We start from the raw sequence: 22777 nt of genomic DNA on the forward strand, positions 1-22777 counted from the left end.
TTGAAGAAGGTGGCTGCGGGGCGGGTGGCTCATTTGGTGTATGATGTATCTAGCGACCCACTTTGTGAACCTAAATGCTCCCTAATACTTTGCAAAGACATGCATGCCCCATTTTGAAAACTTTGAAGGTCCAGCTCCTATCATATGGTGTATGATGTAGCACTGTGTGGACCTGAATGCCCCTAGGACTTTGAAAAGCCATAGAATGGCTGAAAACTTTGAACAACTAACTAGAAAAAATTCTACATTTCACACGATAGGAAAGAAAGGCGAAAAATCTACAAGGGCCCTCATAAATAACGTATTTTAATTTTTACCAACTCAAAGCACGCCACCACCATGGAACCATGACACATGGAAGCTGGAACGAATGATAATTACGAAAAGAAAGAAAAGATGAAAGCTTCTTTACTCTCGCTCTGTTCCCTCGTCGCCGTCATCATCATCATCATTCCACAGCAAACTCTCGCGGTGAACGATCCTCAAAGGAAGGCGAGAAGGTTTCTGTCGGCGTCATCGTACCCCTACTCTTCCCACAGCGACTCTGCGATTTGAGTTTGCGCCGCGCCCCCCACAGCAGCAGCACCTGTGCGCTGCGCGCATCAAGCTCTGCTCTCTACCTAAACAGTAATTCCACCCTTTCCCTCCTTCTCCTTTTAGCTTCCTGAGATCTTTCATCCCACAGATGCCTGCTTTTGCTTTACACACCGCTCACATGGACTCTTGCAGAAACTGATCAATCAACAATCTCAGTCGCCCCCCTGAAGAACATCTTCCAATGTGACGGTGCCTTTTAACCTTCCGAGAAAATGCAAGGAAACTGGGGATGGGATAGGGGGGAGCCGCATGTCTCTGACTCAACCACCAAGCATTGGCAAGGTATTTGATGAATTCGCCCTCATCACATTCAAAGGACAAGTGTGTGTTTGTATGCCTAAATGATATATGCATGTAAGTATGTTTATCCTTTTTCTTCCCTTTTATATATCGGATGTCTTTCTGTTCGCATTCATCTACACCTATTTTTGTCATATACATAATACATACATTACAAGCACACATGCGTGAATGTGTGTTTTTATGTTTGTATATACACACACACTCATACATACATGAACGTATTAATATGTTATATGTGTGGTGTGTGTAGATACATGCAGTTCGTGATACAGATGTATATGTGTGTGTATATATATGCAGCACATACAAATATATTTTATGGAAATGAAACACGATCTGATGCTTAAATGAACTTATTTTTTATATTGGCTCGTGGAGAGCCTAGTGTGCAGCAAGAGAGTTAGGCTATCTGCTGAGGGATTGGCCTTACATCCTTGCTATTAATGGTTATAGTGAAGTCACAAGAGTTCCACTCAGAGAAAAAAAAGGGACTATTTGAACCCTATGGCTAATTTATGAGGTCCTTGATAAAGTGACATGCGATTTTAGAAATATATTTTTTTGCAAATTTTTTTTAAAAAACGCCCAAAATTTATCGTTTTGTGTTAATTGAGAGGGGAAATCAGCCAAAAACACACGGCATGTCAGTAGTAAGTACTCAGCACATACGATGAATTCATTGGATTCCCCACGGTCGAAGTTTTCATGTTTGTAAGTTGTAACAAGCAACTATTTGCCAATCTGTTTATTATGTTTTACCCAACTTTCACCCACCCATTAGGTATTTCTGGTGGCTGTCCATGTTTGGAGTGGGCTTTGGAGGCCATCGGTGCATCCAATAAACCTTCACCGCCCAACATACATCTATGCTGTTCTGTAGAGGAATCCATGGACCAGCTGCTCCTAAGTGAGACATGCTGCATGACATTATGAGTATACTTGTACCTCTGCCTCATTTGGCAGATTTCTTGAAGAAACTAGTTGGCAAATGCCAATTTGTCACTGCATGCTGTATGTGTCATGGCATATGCAGCCAAGACATATGGAAACATCTATGCTCTGATATTTTTGGGAAGTGATAATGGTAGAATTGTATCTAGGAAGGCATGCAGCCAAGGCCTCTATAAAGATATGTTCTGTGATTTTTTTTTTGAAAGAGATAGCTGTAGGACCGGATCCTTGGAGTTTCTGTAGATGTGGAAGCTGTACTGTTATCCGTTCACTATGTATTCTGCATAGGTTAAACCTTGTAATCTGGTTGATCTACCCATCCACAAAGGGGCATGAAGGCATATCAGTGGAATCACTGACTGATTATGTAGTACCAAATTCCTCTCTGATTGTACCAGCCACCTGAACTCTAGCGGCACGATTGGCAGTCAGTGCTATAGTCACCCTTGTCGTGTCCAATCCCATCTAACCAGATACTGCCACCAAAGTGGTGCCCCATATTTGGCTAGTGGCCATACTAGAGAGTTGAAAGTGCGCTCCAAAACCTGTCTTGTTTCTCTTTTTAATGCAAAAACCTACCCATGCACTGTGCATACCATGCATGGATTCATGGAATATAATAACCTTGATTCTATTGAGGTTCATTTGAAACCTTTGTTGTTTCAAAACATGTGTGGAGCCCTCTGTTGGCCCAAACGTGAATGCCCATTTCCAACATCTTTCTAGCAAGATTATGAATAACTATGTCAAAAACAAGATGCATAGCTAATAAACTGTAAAAAAGCGCATCTTTTTAATTCTTTTTCACTCAAAATCGTTCCCATTGTTCGAGCTCAAATGCATTTAAATAAATTTTTAGCTTAGTCTAAGTCATCAAGTTGACACAATAATACTAGTCCAATTAATCTCTTGAATCGTTTAATTCATTAAAACACTTTTTGAGAAACTCATTGTTTTAAGAAATGAAGTTCAACTTATTATAAGCCTTAAGAGTTCATATCGTAGTCTTAACAATTGAGTAACAGTTCCAAACAATTTAGTCGAAAGTCGTCGTTTATTCTTCAGTTCTGAAAGTCATCCATACTTCTAGATTTTGATGGATTGCTTGGATTAATGATGCACCTTTAATACCCTTTAAAGTGCTTTGATAAGAGTGGATAGTTTTCATCTTGAAAAGTTTTAGTGATTTCTCTTCTCTCTTGCCAAACGGCTCCTCTATGGAGTGCGTGGCCTGTGTAGACTACGTGGGCGTTAATTTATTGTAAGGTACCCTTGTGGGAGGGATTTATTGTAAGGTACCCTTGTGGAAGGGATCAACCTTTTAATGCATAAAGCACAATTAGATAGTAAGAACTTAAAGACATTGACTCAGCCATCCCACTAGAGTTGCAGACCCCAAGCCTCGCCTTCCCCTGTTATGTGGGTGGTGATCTCTCCATAGGTGATCCACCCTCGTGATCTGCGGCATTCAAGAGGCCTTTTCCTTGCCTTTGAGATCAACAACCATAGTTGTTTGCGATGTATAGGGACCTCCTCCTTCGAGGAGGTCCCTATACGCGACAATCCTCCTTCGAGGATTGTAGCGTACGCAAGCAACATGCATGTATAGTTGGCTTCCATGAGTATAAATGGCACATTAACCCCTCCGTTCTCCAAGGTTAAAGATGATTCTTTGTGGTTTTTATGGATTTGAGAGGAGTTAAAACTGCCCTTTGGCCTAGCTAGTGGTACTCGGATAAGTGGCATTGGAGGGAACTGATGGCCCCATTGGAGCACCTTCTTCGAGTGCTGTGTCCTTCTGGGACATGGGATCTAGTTGCATGGGATCGATGGCATACCTGTGGGCTATCTGACATTGACAAGTCCACACCATTTTCCTCTTCCTCTCCGACATTGGAGGATGCTTTGGGATAGTTTTCATCCAAGGAAGATCTGAGATCAAAGTCTTCCTATAGTTGGTTGCCTAGTGGGTGGGCACTCGAAGCTTGCTGTAGTCATGTTATGCATGTTGCATGGGGCTGAAGTTCTAGACATTTTCGTCACTTGTTTTTGGACATGGACATTGAGTCTGCCTTGCATCTCCGGAGGTTTGACAGAAACTCAGTACGAAGGCCTTTGTATGTATATATGCTCTTATGTGTGTGTGTGTGTGTGTGTGGAGTGCGTGTGTGAGAGCATATCTTGATACAGAGTTCTACACCCACTATTGGGCACTGATGATGTTAGTGGGGATGTCGTAGTATCTAGTCCATATTATGCATAATGGAGTTGATAGTTATGTAGTCCATACTACCATGAGTATATAACGTGCACATTTCTAAAAGGTGAATTTGGGCATGTTCCTGGATTCATCTAGGTATATAGTTGGGTCTGTTCAACTTGTCATCCTTGTTCGTATAGGGGGGGAGCCATATACACAGCAACAAAGAACACAAATCTCAGCTTTCCAAAACTCCTCTTGAGTGCTTTCCAACGAAGCAAGGCACGAGGAGCAATCAGCCCCCTCTCAAATCTGAGAGAGAGGCTCGACAGCAACAAAACAGTCCTAGAACCACTGGGAACCGCCTACCGGAAGGGCAGGGACTCGTGGAGGAAGAAGAAAATGTAGTGCCACTTGTCTGGTAACACCACATGCAAGAAAGCTCACCACCAATTGATGCCGGATCAGAAAACGCAGCCACAACTCCTCAACTTACTTCTGTAGACCAAAACGCAGCCAGTAAGGGTTGGCCTTGAGTAGTTATCTTAAGTTTATGGACAAGGGAATCTTCTCTAAATTTGTCCATAAATCAAACGTGTACTGTTTGCAGGAGCAAGCTTCCCTTGTTTGTTTTCCTTTTCATGGTTCTCAAAGGTGTTGAAGTGTTTTGTGTGCAAGTTTGTTTTAACTTTTCGCACTATCCTTTGATTTTGTTTGAAGATTAAGGTCGGATATCGTCGACTTTCTCAAGGAGGCGAGCCCATGGTTGCTTTGGCTAGGACAATCGCTAACTTTCGTAAGGGGGAGCTCGTGGTTGTGTCTCATGAGAGTCGCATCAAAAGCTTCAACATGTGGAAAGTGAAAAGGAAGTGCAGGAGGCAGTGCAGGACTGTGTGTCTTTGCTTGCATGAGGTGAAAAGTAAAAGCTAAGGATGAAGCTCAAAAGAAAAGACACCAAGGACAAGAAGTAGTCAGCTAGGAACAAGAAGCAGTTGAAGGGTTATGGTGCAAAACATGGGTTGAAGGTTATGGCTTTCGACAGTTTTTCAGTGGTGATATCTTCATGGAGGCTTCGTGGGTTCGGAAGACAGCTTCTTTCTATGTTTAGCAATGGTGATCTACTATGCTTATCGGAGACTTATGCTTACCACTTGGGTGGAGTGCAAGCATGTTTTGGGTGCCTAAGGATGTCTCAGATGAGGCTCAGCGAGAAGCGGAGGAAGTTGATAAGGTTCTTATTTCCGAGCAGATATTGGCACACAAATAAAGAAAGGTACGAGGTAAAGTTTCTCGTCGCTATCTTGTGAAGTTCAAGAACTATTCACCGATGGATGCGAAGTAGTGGATGGAGGAGGGTGACTTAGCAGATTCACCTCAGGTATTGTAGCTTTATCTTGATGTCTTTGAGTTGGAGCCGACTCTTGCTACGGGTCTTTCAGGTTCAGTAGAGCATAGGTCTGGAGCATTGCCTGAGGCTCAAGAGGGGGGTAGCACCTCCGCTTCCTTGTTACAGATAGGCCCAATTGTCATCTAGGAGTCGCTTCGTGACATCTTTGTATTCACCCGAAGGTACTGACAGCTGATAGTACCTCTACTTATGGGACTTCTATGATATTGTGTACTAGTTACATATGATGGTAAAGTTGGGTATGGTTCACAATCGGCCGCACCATGAAGTATAACTGCAACTATGAATAACTTTGTCTACACCTATGGTTAATAGAGATGGTTTTTGTCTTTGGACCTAATGTATGATTGAGGAAGATTGGGATGTTGATCTTTGTCATATGGTTATGGTTGTTCTTGACCACAGAGTTGGTCAATTGGATATTGAGATGCATGTGGCAACCTGAGCTAACACTTTGAGACTCTATGGAGGGCATAAGTCTTGCGAGCAGTCCTAGAGTTGGTTTGGTTCAAGGATACATGGATCGAACTCTATTTGTGCATGTATTCATACACTTCTTGAGGTATTATTGTATTTTGGTGCCATTGGATCTTGGTACCCGTGAGAATACATAGGGAACACTCTCGATTGTGTCATGTGAGGCATGTATGTTGGTATGATACATCAAGTACATTACTATGTTCATGGTGTACTACTAGAGTGGGTAAAGCATCAAGAGGGACATATGTGGGAAGTACATAGTGGACGTATTGTTTGGATGCATTGAGGGCTTTCATATGCACATGATGTACATGTTGGAAGTCATCTCGTGTCTAGATTTATACACCAGGGCCTTTGTTGTGGGTGTGCCCGCCCTTATCAGGTGTTTTATCATTTTTCCTCACTCCCCGCATTTTTCTCCTATTTTTTCTCATTTTTCTGTGGCATGGGAGACAGTCTAGTAGTGGCAGGAGGACCCTGAGCCTGGCCGACTGCATCTGTGACATGGCCGACTGCAGTGCATGAGTCGTGGGACTCTACTGGTGCTGGCCGACCCATTCTGATGTTGGCCGACTGTGATTATCCAGTCGTGGAGGTTCCTGTGTCCAGTCGACTGCCCTACAGCAGGCCGACTGCTGATGTGGGGGCATATATATGGGCCCCCAATCCCATACCACTATTTGTATCATATTCGGGATCTTCTTGTGTATATCAGAGCAGAGTTACACGCCTACATCTCTCTCTCTCTTGTGCTGTTTTTCTGCCTGCGTTTTTGCTCGTGTTCCCAGATCTGGTCATCATCTCCGCTGCGTATTCTGACATGGTATCAGAGCCCTAGGCTCTAGATAAGTCTTGGGATTTGTGTGAGCAAGAGGGAAACTGTTTTGTGGCTGATTGGTGGACTGTTTTGGACTGTTCGGGAAGAGAAGCAAGAGGAAGGCGGGCTGATTTACTGGACAGCCACTTGCAGGTTTTAGTTCTTCTTTGTTCCCACCCACCCACCCTTTTCAGAGGACATCCCTGCAATGGCAGATCTGTTTGAGATGGCTGAGAGACATGTGAAGATCCCGACACTCCCCACGTTCTCGGTGGACCGTCAGTTGGACGGGAGCAACTACGGCATATGGAAGGTGATGATGAAATCTGTTCTGGAGTCCTACGACCTCGTCGATTTCGTCGTTGTTGGTGTTCCATGGCCGAAAGTAGAGGAAGGGGAGTTACCGTCAACCCGAAAGGACCGGGAGGCCCAAGCACAGATGTGGGATCGTGTCAACGCCAGGGTCCGTTCGTTTATTTTCCTCAACTGCACACCACAGGTAATCAATCATGTAAAGCACATGACGCTGGCCAGAGGTATATGGCAGCATTTGGCCTCACTTTACAATAGGATATCGCCCATGAAGAGGATTTCCTTGGAAGTACAGATGCGGGTTATGAACCCTGCAAAGCCTTCGACGATGCGGGAGTATATTAACAAGCTGCAGGCTCTTCAGCAGGAAGTTCTTCAGGCTGGGAAGGAGATATCATCAGAGGACATGGCCATCACGTTGCTGTCACATTTGCCCTCTTCATACTCAGCATTTTACTCGTCTTTGATTACCAGTGGCAGGCTTAGCACCATCACGTGGGAGGAGCTTGTGCCCATGGTCCTGGACCAAGAGGAACGATTCACGAACGCTCCTCAGGGTGGAGGTTCGGAGGCCTTAACTGGCCAACGGTCGAAAGGCCGTAACTCGGGCAAAGAGAAGGCTTCATCGGAGAAGTCTTCTGAGAAAAAGTCTGACGCTGAATGCGAGAAACTGAAGGCAGAGAGGACCTGTAATGATTGTGGCAAGAAAGGCCAGTATTGGAGACAGTGTCCCAAGCGGAAGACCGAGAAGGGTGACGATTCCTCAGCAGCAATCATGAAGACTCCGGCTTTTGTGCACCTGGAGGTGATGGACACCGATGTTTCATTCCCTTCAGGCAGGGAGGAGATTGGAGGACTCTCCGCAACGGATACTCGGGAGTGGATTCTCGATAGTGGTGCTTCCAGGCACATGACTCCTTCCCGTTCCGGTTTACAGGATCTCTGCAGGCTTTCTGGTCATATTCTTACTGGGGATACGTCCACTATCCCAGTTCACAGTGAGGGCAGGATGGAGATAGTTCCCGATGGCAGAGGGGGGAAGCATTCCTCCCAGGTGTTGTATGTTCCGGCACTTGGTTTTCATCTGTTGTCAGTGCATCAGGTTTGCAAGACTGGCGTACGGGTGGAGTTTGATGAGCATTTTGTTGCTCTCTGGGACAAAGCAACAGGCCAGGTGGTTTGGGAAGGCGTAACTCGGGCAAAGAGAAGGCTTCATCGGAGAAGTCTTCTGAGAAAAAGTCTGACGCTGACCGCGAGAAACTGAAGGCAGAGAGGACCTGTAATGATTGTGGCAAGAAAGGCCACTATTGGAGGCAGTGTCCCAAGCGGAAGACCGAGAAGGGTGACGATTCCTCAGCAGCAATCATGAAGACTCCGGCTTTTGTGCACCTGGAGGTGATGGACATCGATGTTTCATTTTCTTCAGGCAGGGAGGAGATTGGAGGCTCTCCGCAACGGATACTCGGGAGTGGATTCTCGATAGTGGTGCTTCCAGGCACATGACTCCTTCCCGTTCCGGTTTACAGGATCTCTGCAGGCTTTCTGGTCATATTCTTACTGGGGATACGTCCACTATCCCAGTTCACAGTGAGAGCAAGATGGAGATAGTTCCCGATGGTAGAGGGGGGAAGCATTCCTCCCAGGTGTTGTATGTTCCGGCACTTGGTTTTCATCTGTTGTCAGTGCATCAGGTTTGCAAGACTGGCGTACGGGTGGAGTTTGATGAGCATTTTGTTGCTCTCCGAGACAAAGCAACAGGCCAGGTGGTTTGGGAAGGCGGAGTGGAGAATGGAGTTTACAGGCTTTCAGCACTCTCTCTCCCAAGTCCTCAGGTTTGTGATGAGTGGCAGTCTAGTAATGGCCACTTAAGTGTGGATATGCTGCAGGTGCGGGCTTTCCAGGACCAGATGGTGGATAGCTTGCCAGTAGTTGGCAGTAGTTGGCAGGAACTTTCCAATACTGATGTTGGTAGTTCTTGTGTTCGTGAGTCAGAGGAAGCTGAACAGGTCACTTATGCTCTGATGTCTCGTAGTATTCGGGACATAGAACTTCCAGTAGTTGAGGATGTTCCTTCCACGGGGACCTTTCGGAAAGCCAGGCAGGTGGCAGGTGCTTACTTGCAGAAGGAGGTGGTTTCTCCAGGCTTTGTGGTTCCGGATTCAGAGGGGGTGGTTGACAGGTTTCCAGGACTTGTTTGTGCACCGTAACAGGTGTTGATCCTTGTGAGCAGTGTGATGGCTCTTTAACTCAGAAGCTGTATGGTTCATTGATCTGGTTGATGGACACTAGATTGGACGGGAGCTTCCTGATGAGGTAGTTGAGCTCATGGTTGCAGATGTCTCTTTGGGAGGCAGGATTGCGTTTCCTGTGGTTTCTGCGGCATGCGAAGGATCAGGGACTCTTGTACACAGGAGGGGGATTGTTGGATGGAGTCCGACTCCACGGTTGGAGTGACTCGGTTTGGGGAGGAGATCCGAACACGAGGGGATCTACTTCAGGCCCAGGAGCAGTTTTACGGAGCAGTTGGAGACCGTCATCTTTTGCCTTGTCGAGAACAGAGGCAGAGTACCGGGCTGTTTGTGATGCTGTTTGTGAGGTGGTGAAGTTGCAGAGGTTGCATGGCAGGTTTGGGCTTCCACTGGAGGAACCCATGGTCATCCAGAGGCACTTTGTTCGTGAACAGATCGTTGCTGATGACATCTTGCTGGAGTTCTGTTCGACGGAGGACAGTACGGTGGACCTCTTCACGAAGTCGCGCTCTCAGGATTTGCTCAGGCGGCACCCCAGGTCCCAGTGGTTGGTTACACAGCCAGGAGCTGAGAGGGGGTGTTAGAAGTCATCTCCTGTCTAGATTTATACACCAGGGCCTTTGTTGTGGGTGTGCCCGCTCTTATCAGGTGTTTTATCATTTTTCCTCACTCCCCGCATTTTTCCCCTATTTTTTTTCATTTTTCTGTGGCATGGGAGGCGGTCTAGTAGTGGGAGGAGGACCCTGAGCCTGGCCGACTGCATCTGTGACATGGCCGACTGCAGTGCATGAGTCGTGGGACTCTACTGGTGCTGGCCGACCCATTCTGATGCTGGCCGACTGTGATTATCCAGTCGTGGAGGTTCCTGTGTCCAGTCGACTGCCCTATAGCAGGCCGATTGCTGATGTGGGGGCATATATATAGGCCCCCAGCCCCATACCACTATTTGTATCATATTCGGGATCTTCTTGTGTATATCAGAGCAGAGTTACACGCCTACATCTCTCTCTCTCTCTCTTGTGCTGTTTTTCTGCCTGCGTTTTTGCTCTCGTGTTCCTAGATCTGGTCATCATCTCCGCTGCGTATTCTGACAGTACCAACAGTCGTGGATCTTACGGGATAGCCATGGGTGTAAGGCTTGGGAGCAGCCCTTAGACTGTTACTTTAGGGTGGATAAAGCATCTTGAGGAGCATATTGCTTGCGAATGCATGTGTGTCATGTGGAATGACGCATGGTTTTGTTTTTGGCTAACACAGGTTATGTGTTTCTACTTGGTTTTAGACTTTTGCTGCTTGTTCCTTCATGCTGCTTGTTCTGAAGGAACAAGCAAGAGTTGTTTGTCACTTTGACGTGACGGCGTGGCCATATTGTGTAGGATGATTGTTTCATCACTTAGATGCAATTGAGGGCCATTGCTTTTGTCATATGGGGCGTCTTTGCTCATTGGATGCCTTGTTGTGCCATTGAGTGCAATCAAGGACGCTTGCCATTTTTCAAGAAGGGGGTATGTTGCAACCTTGTGTTTTTCTCTTGACAGTATGCAAGTGTGCATGGGGACATGGTGGACAGTGTGAATGGCACCAGTTTGGGGGTCAAATGAGTAAAGTCCCTTCTCATAGCCCATGGGGACAAAGGATTTAAACCCATAAAAAGAAAAGAATATCCTTCTTTTGAAGATTGTGGCCTTTTCTTGGAGGGGCTACACTATATTTAGGGGAGATCCTTTTTTAAGGGTAAGTCGGGCTGCAGCATAGAGGTGCTTTTCCTGGCGGGCAGGGCTGGAAGCTTGACGTGTGCGCGTTTTCTCTTGGAGGGGCTCACGGGCTGGATTTGCGGCACATGCTCTCTCTCTCTCTCTCTCCCTCTTTCGCTTGGCACACGGAGGACTGGACTGCAGGCGCACAGGGGCTGCACACGTTCTCTTGGGCTCTCTTGGTTATTGGTGAGCTGCGGGCTGGATTTGTGGCACATGCTCTCTTTCTCTCTCTCTCTCTCTCTCCGCGGGCAGCTGCAGCCAGGATGAGGCGCTTTCTCTCTCTTTTGGAATGGGGCGAGCAGACTGCAGGCAGCGCACAGGGCTGAACAGCAGGCTTTCTCTCTCTCCATTTTGCTAGGAGTCGGGCTGCAGCACGTGGGTTCTCCCTTGGTAAGTCGGAAGGCTGGACTGTTCTTTCCCCCTCCCTCTACTGTGTACTGCAGGGGCAGCAGGAATGACAGCAATGTTCTATCTCCCTCTCTTCTTTTTGGCATAGTCTGTGTGGACTTTTCACTCTCTTAGGAGGCGTGGGGCTGCTTTGAGACTGTTTATGGGCTGTTTTGGTTGGCTGCAAGTACAGGGTCATTTGGATGTGTTTCTTGGCATGGAAGCGATGCAAGCTCGCATGGGTGCATGTTCATGGAGCAGATTGTTTTCTTCCTGCTTGAAAGGAACAGATTCTGAGGCTTGAAAGTTGGGAGAGAGTTGCTTGAACTTTGAAGTTTGAAGCCTTGAAGCCTTGAAAGTTGAAAACTTGAAGGGGTGTGTGTGCTTGTAGCCTTGTAGCCTTGTTCTTATATAGATATTAGATAGGCAAGAGAGAGAGGCAAGGGCGAGAGAGAGAGAGAGAGAGAGAGAGAGAGAGAGAGAGAGAGAGGCATGGGCCAAGCCTCAAGGCCCAAGGCCCCAAGCCTAAAGGCCAAGGCAAGAGAGAGGCAAGGGCCAAGGTCCAAGCCTCAAGGCCCAAGCCTCAAAAGCCAAGCCTCAAGGCCCAAGCCATCCCCAAACGACCAAGCCAAACAGCCATAAACGGCCAAGGTAAACGGCTGGAAACGGGGAAAAAAAAATAATCGAACTGTGCGCAACGTCCTCCCACAGTTGTCCCCGTTCCTGTCGTCGTTGCCTTCCCCGTTCCTTGTGAGGGACGCCTCCAGGGGGACGTTCGACCGTCCCCGTTGCTGATCCGTCCCGACTCGGCGTCCCTCCATTCCAACGGTCCGTCCCTTTCGTCCCCTGTGACTATGAAACAGGGGGACCTGCAGCTGTGGGCATATCTATGGTTTCAAATGTTTCACGAGGAAACAAGTCATTGGATGTATGCCATTGTTGGCATTGTCTTTGAATGGTGATGTGTATGGTTTGTGTGGAAACCAGACAAAGGTTTCAAGGGGAAATAGGCCTAAGGGTTTCATGTGGAAACAGGTCGTAGGTTTCTCGAGGAAACATTTTTTTGGCTTATCTAGCAGATAGGTCACATGCATGCAATGGATACAAGGATTGACACATGTTTTGTACAGCCTTGCTGCTGATTGGACAGGGGTCGGGGAATCCATGGCTGAGATGGATAGTACCCTTGGAAGGCAGAGAGGGTTGGCAAAGGTGTATCGATTGTATGGTATGTTGTGCTGTGATGCGAGTTCTCTTTTGGGAAACAATTTGGAGTCGTCGTGATGCAGGAGCATTGGATGTGTCAGGGTGTGATGCTATTCATAGGGTTAGAGGATATGGATGGTTGTGGCAACCTTGATCATGGAAGAAAGCTTTTGTATGCAGGACTCAATGTGTGGGGGTCTTTTGTTGTGAACAATGGCTGGACTTGTTTGTGGATGTCGAGTGGATAAGAAGCCATGATGCAGGGTCTTCGCAGGTTTTAGGAGTTCTAATGTAATGGTTGGGTTTTCAGCCTTATTGTAATCAAAGCTCTATAATCAATTAAAGAAATACCGCAAGGGGCGCCATTGCGTTTTGGGGCCAATCGGTGTCCGTGTACTGTTTGCAAGAGCAAGCTCTCCTTGTTTGTGTTGAAGTGTTTTGTGTGCAAGTTTGTTTTTGCACTGTTCTTTGGTTTTGTTTGAAGACCAAGGTCGGTTTGTAGTTTCTCATTTTCATGTCTTTAGACGTGATGCTCATGTTCATTTTTTCGATTCTCATCGAACGAAGTTGGACCCCAAACCCACCAAAATGATCTTCTTTGGGATCCAAACAAAGAGAAGTTATATTATCTCGAGACGTGCGCTTTGATTAAACCTCGGCTTCTAGATTCTTGGAGTCACCAACAGCTTCATCGACACCTTCCTTGGTTTCATCCTCACCATTGGTTATTACCTCTCCTCCATCAAGTACCTCTCTCCCTCCACGGTGGCTTCACTCTACATTGCAAGACTCTCAAATCCCTTCTCTGACCGTTTATTAGTCTGGAATTGCTCCATCCAGATTGAGGAGATCTGCGAGATTGCAACCCTAGAGTGTTGGCATTCTTACAGTTAATTTTTTATTGATGACTTCCTTGATGCATCATGCAGAGGCTTCTACATCCGAGGAGGCCTTACAAATTCTTGAGTGGCGGCTTGTGATGGAGGTAGAAATGGAGGCCATTAATAGAAATCACACATGGGATCTTGTTCGCTGTCTTTCTCATAAGAAGGTTATTGGTGTAAAATGGACTTATAAAGTGAAGTTTCTTGTCGATGGTTCACTTGACAAATATAAAGCCGCTAAGGGCTACGTCCAAAGGGAAGGCGAGGACTTCTCTCGGAGACTTTTCTCCCACCGCTAGTTATACCACCATTTGCATTGTTCTTGCCATTGTTGCTCACTTCTCTTGGCCCATCTTGCAGATGGATGTCAAATCTGCCTTTCTCAACGGGGATCTTCAGGAGGAAATATATGTTGAACAACCCCCTAGCTTCATCCTCGATGGTTTCGAGGACCATGTTTATCTACTGCGAAAACTTCTTTATGGCCTTAAACAGGCTCCTAGTCCGTGGCACCAAAAGATTGATGCTTTCATTCTCTCATTCCTTTGAGAGAACTCTTGCGGACAATAACCTTTATGTTTTGATAGAGGAGGATCACATTGTGATTATGATTTTGTATGTTGAGGATCTTATTCTCAGTGGACCCGATCTCGACCGCATTGCTATGATTATGAATCTTCTGAGTTATATCTTTGAGACGACTAATCTTGGTCTACTTCACTACTTTCTTGGCATGGAGGTCTGGTAGTGTCCATAGGGGATATTTCTCTCAACAAAAAAGTACACTTCTCAGATTTTGGAGAGGTTTGGTATGAAGGATTGTCGCTCATTATCTTGCCCTATGGACCCAAGCTAGAAGTTGAGTAAAAATGAAAATGATGACTCTCTATCCCATCTTGATCTTACTCAGTACAGAGAGCTTGTCGGCTCGCTTATTCATCTCACTATTACTAGGCCTGATCTTGCTTACAGCGTTATTATCCTAAGTTAGTTTCTTTCAGCACCACATACTTCTCATTGGCAAGTTGATGTTCGTGCTCTCAGATATATGCAGGACACCTTGTATCAAAACTCCACCGGATCTCCTTGTGGAACGCTCTTGGTACGAGACTCGAAACCTGCAAACAAACAAACAAACAAGGGGGTGCAGGCCTGACACACCTCCCAACCATGACAGTCGTGGGCAAGTCCACAGTCTTGGCTGTCCCCACCGAGCCACAAGCTGAGCTAACTAGGTTGACGTACCGACCAATCTCCACCTCGCGACGTCCCATACCGCCACGAAGCTACCCTCGCGGGCCTCGAGATTGCTGTTGGCCTCGGTTGCGTAAAGCAGGTGCACGTTTGCACTAGATCCAGGCTCCAGACCATAGAGCTCTCACAAATCACGCGAGACTCTATATGACTAATGACTAACCTTGGCCACTCTTTTGTAGGCTCTTGGCCGGTCATCGGACGTCCACACTTGGGCGCCCGCCCGTCCATACTTGGGTGCACGCCCGTTAGTCTATCCCTAACTCAGCTCGCCAATCAGCTTGCCTAGCTCCAAGCTTTCCCAAACCTCGAAGCTAGTCTTGCGTGCGTGTAGCACACGGTAGATACACACTGTGCACATGACATACTCCCCTTCCTCTAAGAGCTCGCTCCTGAGCTCACTAAAAAGCCAGGGTAATCTCTCTGAATGTTCTTTCACGAAATCCAAGAATCTTTTCAGGTTCGTGCGGAACAAATGTCATGTCCTTGACATCTATGATTTCTTGAGGAGTAACTAACTGAACTGTTCCACCCAGTTTTTCCTTAAGTCTACTGACATAAAATACATGATGAACTTTCACATGAGAAGACAAATCCAATTCATATGCAATTGAACCAATCCTTCGTGTAATACGAAATGATCCACAGTATCTAGGGGATAATTTCGGAGATCGACCTGTCCGTAAAGTCTCAGAATCTTTCGAAACTCGCAAATACACCATCGTTCCTTCAGAGAATTCTCTGGGTGAACGATGTCTATTAGAATAAAATCTGTCTCGGTCTTAAGCACTTCTACTAGATTCCTTCGCAACTTGTAACATTTCTTGCATATCTTGCAAAAAATTACGTGCTGCATCATGCTGAAGTCTTGAGAATCCTACTGTAACAGGTGATCTAGGTTGAAAACCATACATAAGCAGGAAAGGACTAAAACCTGTACTCGTATGCTTAGTATTGTTATATGCAAATTCTAACATAGGAAGATAATCCTCCCACGAACTCTGTCTTTTGGATACATATGCTCGAAGCATATCCTCCAAAATCTGATTCACTCTTTCAGTCTGGCCATCAGATTGAGGATGATCTGAGGAACTCAAATTCAAAGTTGTGTCTAACTTCTCAAAAACAAGTTTCCAAAAATCACTCGTAAATTTAGAGTCCCCATCACTGACTGTGTCCTGCGGTAACGTGTACAGTCTAAACAATTGTCCGATAAACTACCGTGCTAATTGCGTAGCTGTAATAGTCTTTCGGGTCGGTAAAAATCTAGCCATTTTTGTCAAGCGATCTACCACAACCCAAATAGAATCGTGGCCTTGATGTGTTCTTGGCAATCCGGTAATAAAATCCATGGAAATACTTTTCTATTTATTACTTGGGATTTGCAAAGGATGCAACAACCCAACCTGTCTAAAGCGTTCAGCTTTATTGGCCTGACAAATTTGACATTTGAGAATATAATCTTCTACATACTTTTTCATCTTTGGCCAATAAAAAGTGTGTTTCACTAATGATAGCGTCCTGTGTACCCCAGGGTGTCCAGCAGAAGGGGCGTCGTGACACTCCTTAAAAATCTTGGACCTAATGTCCGGGATCTGTGGTACACAAATTTTGTCATTACGGAATAGTAAACCATTCCGAATTATCCACTGGCCTCCTGCAGCATGAATGGTAGACTGCTTAGTCATTGAGTCTTGGTCAATCAATGAGCTCCCGTCCTAGATCTTCTGCCAAAATGGACCAAAATAACTATCAGTCCTGCAAAGCTCTCTCAATGACTGAAATAAGTCAGTAGAAATCTCGGTGAACGATTTCGAGCTCGGCTGTACCCATGTCCTCCTAGTGTCCAGCTGAATCAAGTCCTGCCTAATAAGTCTGGTAATCTCTGCCTGTGTGAGAGAGAGGGAGGGTGCATCCAGGGAGTACTGAAATGGAGGTAGCCTTTCCATACTAAAGCCATGCAACTGGAACCAAGCTGTCATCTGTGCATACCAACATGATCCGTCTTCCTGTGATGCCAACTGTCGTGAAGACTCCAGGGCTAAGCGAGCATATCTGTCTCTAGGGAGAGCCCAAGTGCTATGTATAAAGGAGACTGATCGAGTGAGTGCCTCTACTACCAATGGGGGAGCAGCCATCTCTGCACGGATAATATCATGTGGTACGGTGGCCTTGGCCCTAATCATCCGGGAAATCATAGAAACCAAGGGCCTTTCCATATGTCTCCATCCATCAGTGCTACCAGCTCGGCTGTGGTGATCTACTGAGGGTCCCCATATCTCCACTCCATACAGCATGGCTGAAGTGACCAAAGTGTCAAAGAGCCAGAGCTTTGTTCGAGGTTCCTGAAACTGAACCTGCGAACACATCCTCTCTAGTCTCCCCAATGCTGCATAAGCTCTGGTCAATCTGGTCTCCGCTGCTCTCCTCAAGGAAAATAGTGGGCCACTGAAAACCACACCAAGGTAAGTATATGCATCTGTATACTCCACTATCTCCTGACCATATGTAAAGGTGGGTACTGACCTCCTAACCCACTGTGCTGTGGTGTTAAACACCATCACCTTGGTTTTACCAAGGTTAACAAACAATCCACTAACCTGTGCAAAGGTGTGCAATGCATCCAAATGACGCTGCATCCCCTCTGGAGAATCTGAGATCAGCACAATATCATCAGCATACAATAACAGCGGAATCCATGTCCCTGCTAGCTGTGCTCCTCTGTCACCCTCTCGCTCTACATAGTCTGAAACCTCATCCACGTACATCCCAAATAAGGTGGGAGAAAGGGGGCAGCCCTGTTTTACCCCAATAGTGGAGTGAACCATCTCAGATATACCCTGAGTAGTACGTACCTGTCCCACAACTGTCCTGTATAAAGCCATGATTCCCCAAATCAGCTCTGTGGGCACTCCCATCTCCTGTAGTCTGCGCATCAGTCTGGCTCTCGGTACTGTGTCAAAAGCTTTGCGGAAATCCACAAAGCAACAATAAATCCTCCTGCCATATAATGTGCCCTCCTCAATAATAGCTCTGAGTGTCAAGATATGGTCAAGAGTGGAGAAACCTCTCCTGAACCCTGCCTGCCCTGATGCACATATGCTCTCTCTCTCTGCCCATCTACTCAACTCTTGCATCAAGAATAGATGCATATAATCTAGCCAATGTGTGACCAATCATGATGGTACGATAATTCCTAGGAAGCATGGGATCCCCTGACTTGAAGATAGGCACAATTGTGGACATATTCCAAGTCTCAGGAAAACCCTCACACATGGCTCGGTTAAACATCATAGCAATAAGCTCTGCAAGCATATCTCTGGCATGAATAAAGTGCTCTGCTACCAAACCATCATGATCATATGCTCTCCCAGTCCTCATCCTGTCAATAGCTTTCCTTACCATCTCAGCAGTAAAGAAAGCACATGTCTTTGGGCATGGCTCCGATGGGTCTGGCAGGGGCGGCTGGCCTGCTGCTCATGGAATAGTCTCCATGCCTCGCCTGAGTCCTGACTCATAAATAACTGATACAAATCTCTCTCTAACTGAGCAAGATAAGCCCTCTTCTTCTGTCGCACTAGGTGCCGGAAGGTAATCCGTGACTGTCTGTGAGTGGTAACACCCATGAGCACCTCTCTCTGTAATCTGATCCTCATCTCTCTGTACTCCTCATCATACCAACTGTTCTGGGGCATGTTCCCAGATCGTCTCCGTGTAGGCTGACTATGGGGATATGCCTCTGATGCTGCAGCATGAAGCGTATCTATCAATATCTGAGTGAGCTCATCTAATGGCCGTCCTGGCTCCTCGGCACATAAGCGTCTGTATATCTCATCTGTGTACACAGTGTCAGTCTCCCTCGTAAAGGTATAACGAGTGTGTGTGGAGACCTGTCCCAATGGAGCGATGCTGAACTGAAATGTAAGAGTGAAGGACAAGATAGCATGATCCACTGCTATTCCAACCGGCCTAGTGCCTACCATAAAATCCTGAAAAGAGGGAATGAGACTGGGCTGAGCCATAACATAGTCCACTGTACTAGCACCATGCCTATGTGGAAAGCAAGTGAAACCGCCCGATGTCGGGAATCTCTGTAGGCCATTCAGGATGGCCAATCCATGTGCAGTCCCCATGTCTATCAAATACCGCCCATACACTGTATGCTCCTCATCCTGTGAGAGTCTAGATAGGCCCATATCCCTAACATCAAGCTCCCTCAACATCTCCTCTAAATCCATTACAATTCCAAGTAGCAACTTTGAGTGTAGTCCCATAGGTCTCGCGCCGTCATGAAGAGCGCCTCTCCATAATCACCACTCTACCATCTCTATAGAAGGCCACTTTCCCTTTCTCTCGGGCTGCCCTTATCTCTGGCATAACTTCTTTCATGTGGGTAAGTTGCGAGAGAGTGAGGTCATCTCCAAGAAATATTCCCGTCTTCTTGAGTGTAGGACGTCTCTTCAAGAAGTCCTTCTTCGCTTCCATGGAGGGGAAACGAATGATAAGTGCTCTCTCCTTAGAAGATTCGCCACCACTACCTTCTCTCTTCTTTCCCACTCTCCATGCCTTTGTGTGCGTGGCTTCAATGCCCATTATAGAGAAGAGCTCCTTGGTTTCCCCTTCCGCATCATCACGGTCTTTTAGACCGGACACTCGTACATGTAAGGCCCGGGTCTTCCTCCTTTGCTCCTCTTCAAGGGTCATGTTGATGATGGTGGGAGTGGGGATGGGTGGCGATTCTTTACCTTTCCCTTCCCTTTCTTGGCGACCTCGATCCATTTCTCCGCCTCGTCCATCTTCTTTTGTGTCTTTGTGATCACCTCCACCCATGAAGATGTCTTCTCTTTATGTTGCTCCTCCTCCTCTCGAATGATCCTCATTTGTTTCTTGATGGTATTCAGCTCTTCAAGAAAGGAGGGCTGAAATTTTCCATCCTCAAGATTGCTTCTTGAAGTGGCTGCCAACTCCTTTTTGAGAGCTGAGATTTCAGCCGCTTGACTCTTAGCATGCAATTTGGCCTCCACTAGTTCCTCCTTTAAAGCTGAAATCTCAGCCTCTTGCTTGGAAAATCTCTCTTCGAGCTCTTGGATTTTGTCAAATCCTTTCTCGAGTTTGGAGAGGCGGTTTATGATTGCAGTGAACGGAAGAGTCGACCATCTTCTTGTTTTCTTTGATAATTGTGCCGAGCTTGTCCTCCACCTTCACGAGCTCCTCTTTAAACCCGGTCTTGGTCATGACTTTTTGCATTCCCACAGCCAATGGACTGAAAATTAATCCATGACACAGGAGCAAAACAGCAGCAACAGGGGGGGTTCAAGTCATGTAGGGGAAAGGGGAAAGAGAGGAGAAGAGAGTTATGTTGCTGCCTTGGGGGCCTGAGGAAGCGTGGGTCGGGCAAAGGAGGCGGAATGACGGGCAGGCAAACAGCGAGGGGGGGGGGGGGGGGGGGGGGGGGGGGGCAGGGCGGCGAAGAGAGGGCAGGGCGGGAGGGGTGGGCGCAGCGGAAGGGGGGGGGGGCACAGGGCGGCGAACAGAGGGCAGGGCGGGAGGGGTGGGCGCAGCGGCGGAATGACGGGCAGGCAAACAGCGAAGGGGGGGGGGGGCCACAGGGCGGCGAACAGAGGGCAGGGCGCGAGGGGTGGGCGCAGCGGAAGGGGGGGGGCACAGGCGGGCAGCGAAGAGGGGGGGGGGCACAGGCGGGCAGCGAACAGAGGGCAGGGCGGGAGGGGTGGGCGCAGCGGAAGGGGGGGGGGGCACAGGCGGGCAGCGAAGAGAGAGAGAGAGAGAGGGGGGAACGGGAGAGAGGGCGGCGAGCAGGGGCGAAGGCAGCGGCTATGCACAGAGGCGCGAAGTGAACAGGGAACAGCGAAGCGAAGCGGGCGGCGAACAGTGAAGCGAACAGCGAACAGCGGGCGGCGAGCAGGGGCGAAGGCAGCGGCTACGCGCAGAGGCGCGAAGTGAACAGGGAACAGCGAAGCGGGCGAGAGAGAGAGAGAGAGAGAGAGAGAGAGAGAGAGAGAGAGAGAGAGAGAGAGAGAGAGATTGATGTAGACTTTTGCAGGGCAATGGGAGACATATGATCATTGTGAGACATCTGGTCAATGGGAAGGAGCAGGAGGTAATTGGGATCAGTTGAGCAATGATGAAACTATCCGTTATGAAGAGTTTGAGAATGTAATGCGATGGGATGATTCTGGTGCTCTAGAAGCTTTCAAAATTGCAAAAGAGCGCTATGAAGCCTGCTCCAGGGGATTGGCATACCCGTTTATTCTTCCTAGTCCTGACCTTTACATCCAGACCATAGATTGGGACAGCCATGAAGACTTAGAGTTGCCAGAATCTGGTGACAATTTTTCTCAACATGGAGAGAGAACCGGGCAGAGGAAGAGAGGTCGCAAAGGTGGTGGTTTTAAGGGAGACAAGAGAGGAAACAAACAGTTTGATCGGCAAGATTATGCTGATGCCTTCTATCGGAGGCAAAGCAACCAACCTTTCTCACAGTCTGCTTGCCGTGGTAAGCTGCAAGCCCAGTCTGGATGGGATCAAACGATGTATCATGGCTCATCAAATGGTCCTTCATTAGATGGAAGAGTATATTCCGGCCAGAGAGATGGGCGCCCTCCTCTGCAATCACCATGGCAAGGCCAGGCGATGAGAAGCAACTGGGTTCCACAGTGGAATTCAAGGTCTCAGCAAAGCTATCACAGGTGGGAGCAACCTAACATGTCATCAGAACAAGCAGGAGGTTGGGTTCATGGAAAGGGGCTACATCAAAGCTCACATGGCTTGTTGAATGATCTCCACCGTCATCAAGCTGGACCGATTACATCTGGTATAAAACCACCTATTATCATCTAATGTCATACTTATGATTTTGTGGCATTGATATGTTGTGAACTTCAGGAACTGAATGGATGCTTCAAGGTGAAGCAAATGGGCAGGGCTCAACACCCATGTACACCCCTGACAAGACGTGTAGATGGAAACAGCAGCAGCCTAAGCATCAATGGCATCACGATGGGTGATTTACAACGCACAGTACAGGACATTGCATGATGCAGGTGTGTCAGATGGTGCGGCTGGAAGGCCACCTGCCTGCATAGAGTTTGGATAGTCATATTGGAGGATTATATATGTATAGCTTGAGCTTTGACATGCCATAGAGAGTGAGCTTGATTAAAAACTTTGTTTGAACCAAAAAGTTTGTACTTTTCATGGCTTCTGATATATAAGAGTAATGGCCATGTTGAAATCATAATTTTAAATAAAAAGCCGTGCTAAGTTTATTTACGAATGTCTCTTCATGTTAGGCGATATTGTTTGAAGTCTTTTCCTGGCGTGAGAAATTGTTATATGACTTGGTTCTGTCTTTCCTATGAGTTTTTTTGGTAACATGTGCATCAGCAAATGATGTTTAGAATGTTAGGAGTTCAGTGTGAACTTGTACAGAAACGGTCAAATAAAAATTTATTTGCACGATTTTCTTGCTGTTTTCTTTTTGTATGGATCTAGGAAAGCAATGAATAGTTAATTAATGACTGATGATAAGTAAGCTTACGAGTCTTAAAGAGCTTTAAGAGGGTTATCATAAAATATTTTGAGTGGAAGTTGGAAATATTCATACTGGAACGTTTAGGTTGTTGGCCAAATTGTTCTTGACATCATCCTACGTTCTTCACAATTCTCCCTTGAAAGTGTAGTAGCATGCAATTTTGCACTGCTCCCAATCATCAGAGGTATTGTAAGCCAACCTTATTATATAGCAGTGGATCGCACTGGGTTGGGGGCTTTAAACAAGGTCTCTCCCGTATTGCTGTTCTGTGCAAGCTCATCAATGAAGATAAGTTACACATTTTATTCGAAAGTTCAGTTTTCTCATTTTTCCTATTGAATTTCCTTAATTCCTTAACGTCTTCTTTTGGCTTCATAACGGAATACCCTTAAGGGTTGTCGTTGTCCTCTCTCTCTCTCT

At 46.8% G+C, this 22777-nt stretch overlaps 1 protein-coding gene across 2 annotated transcripts; it reads left to right on the plus strand.

Moving 5' to 3' along the window:
• Positions 1-348: 348 nt before the first annotated feature.
• On the plus strand, positions 349-22095 carry LOC147632431 (uncharacterized). Of its 2 annotated transcripts, none has more exons than XM_086807254.1 (4): positions 349-627; positions 730-879; positions 20867-21637; positions 21709-22095. In XM_086807254.1, the coding sequence occupies exons 2-4, from the start codon at positions 810-812 to the stop codon at positions 21828-21830; spliced, it is 963 nt and encodes a 320-aa protein (XP_086663380.1). In that variant the 5' UTR covers positions 349-627; positions 730-809; the 3' UTR covers positions 21831-22095. The 2 variants fall into 2 exon arrangements, with proteins under 2 accessions (XP_086663380.1, XP_086663381.1); XM_086807255.1 differs by having other exon boundaries at positions 421-627; positions 21730-22095.
• Positions 22096-22777: the final 682 nt, after the last annotated feature.

The sequence above is a fragment of the Cibotium barometz genome, chromosome 13 (assembly GCF_041138505.1).
Source record: "Cibotium barometz isolate CiBa-2024 chromosome 13, ASM4113850v1, whole genome shotgun sequence".
NCBI classification, from domain to species: domain Eukaryota; kingdom Viridiplantae; phylum Streptophyta; class Polypodiopsida; order Cyatheales; family Cibotiaceae; genus Cibotium; species Cibotium barometz.

Coding starts and splice junctions, on each gene's coding strand:
- LOC147632431 (XM_086807254.1), top strand. CDS start 810: ATGCAAGGAAACTGGGGATGGGATAGGGGGGAGCCGCATGTCTCTGAC. Junction 880..20,866: donor AACCACCAAGCATTGGCAAG/GTATTTGATGAA, acceptor AGACTTTTGCAG/GGCAATGGGAGACATATGAT. Junction 21,638..21,708: donor AGCTGGACCGATTACATCTG/GTATAAAACCAC, acceptor TGTGAACTTCAG/GAACTGAATGGATGCTTCAA.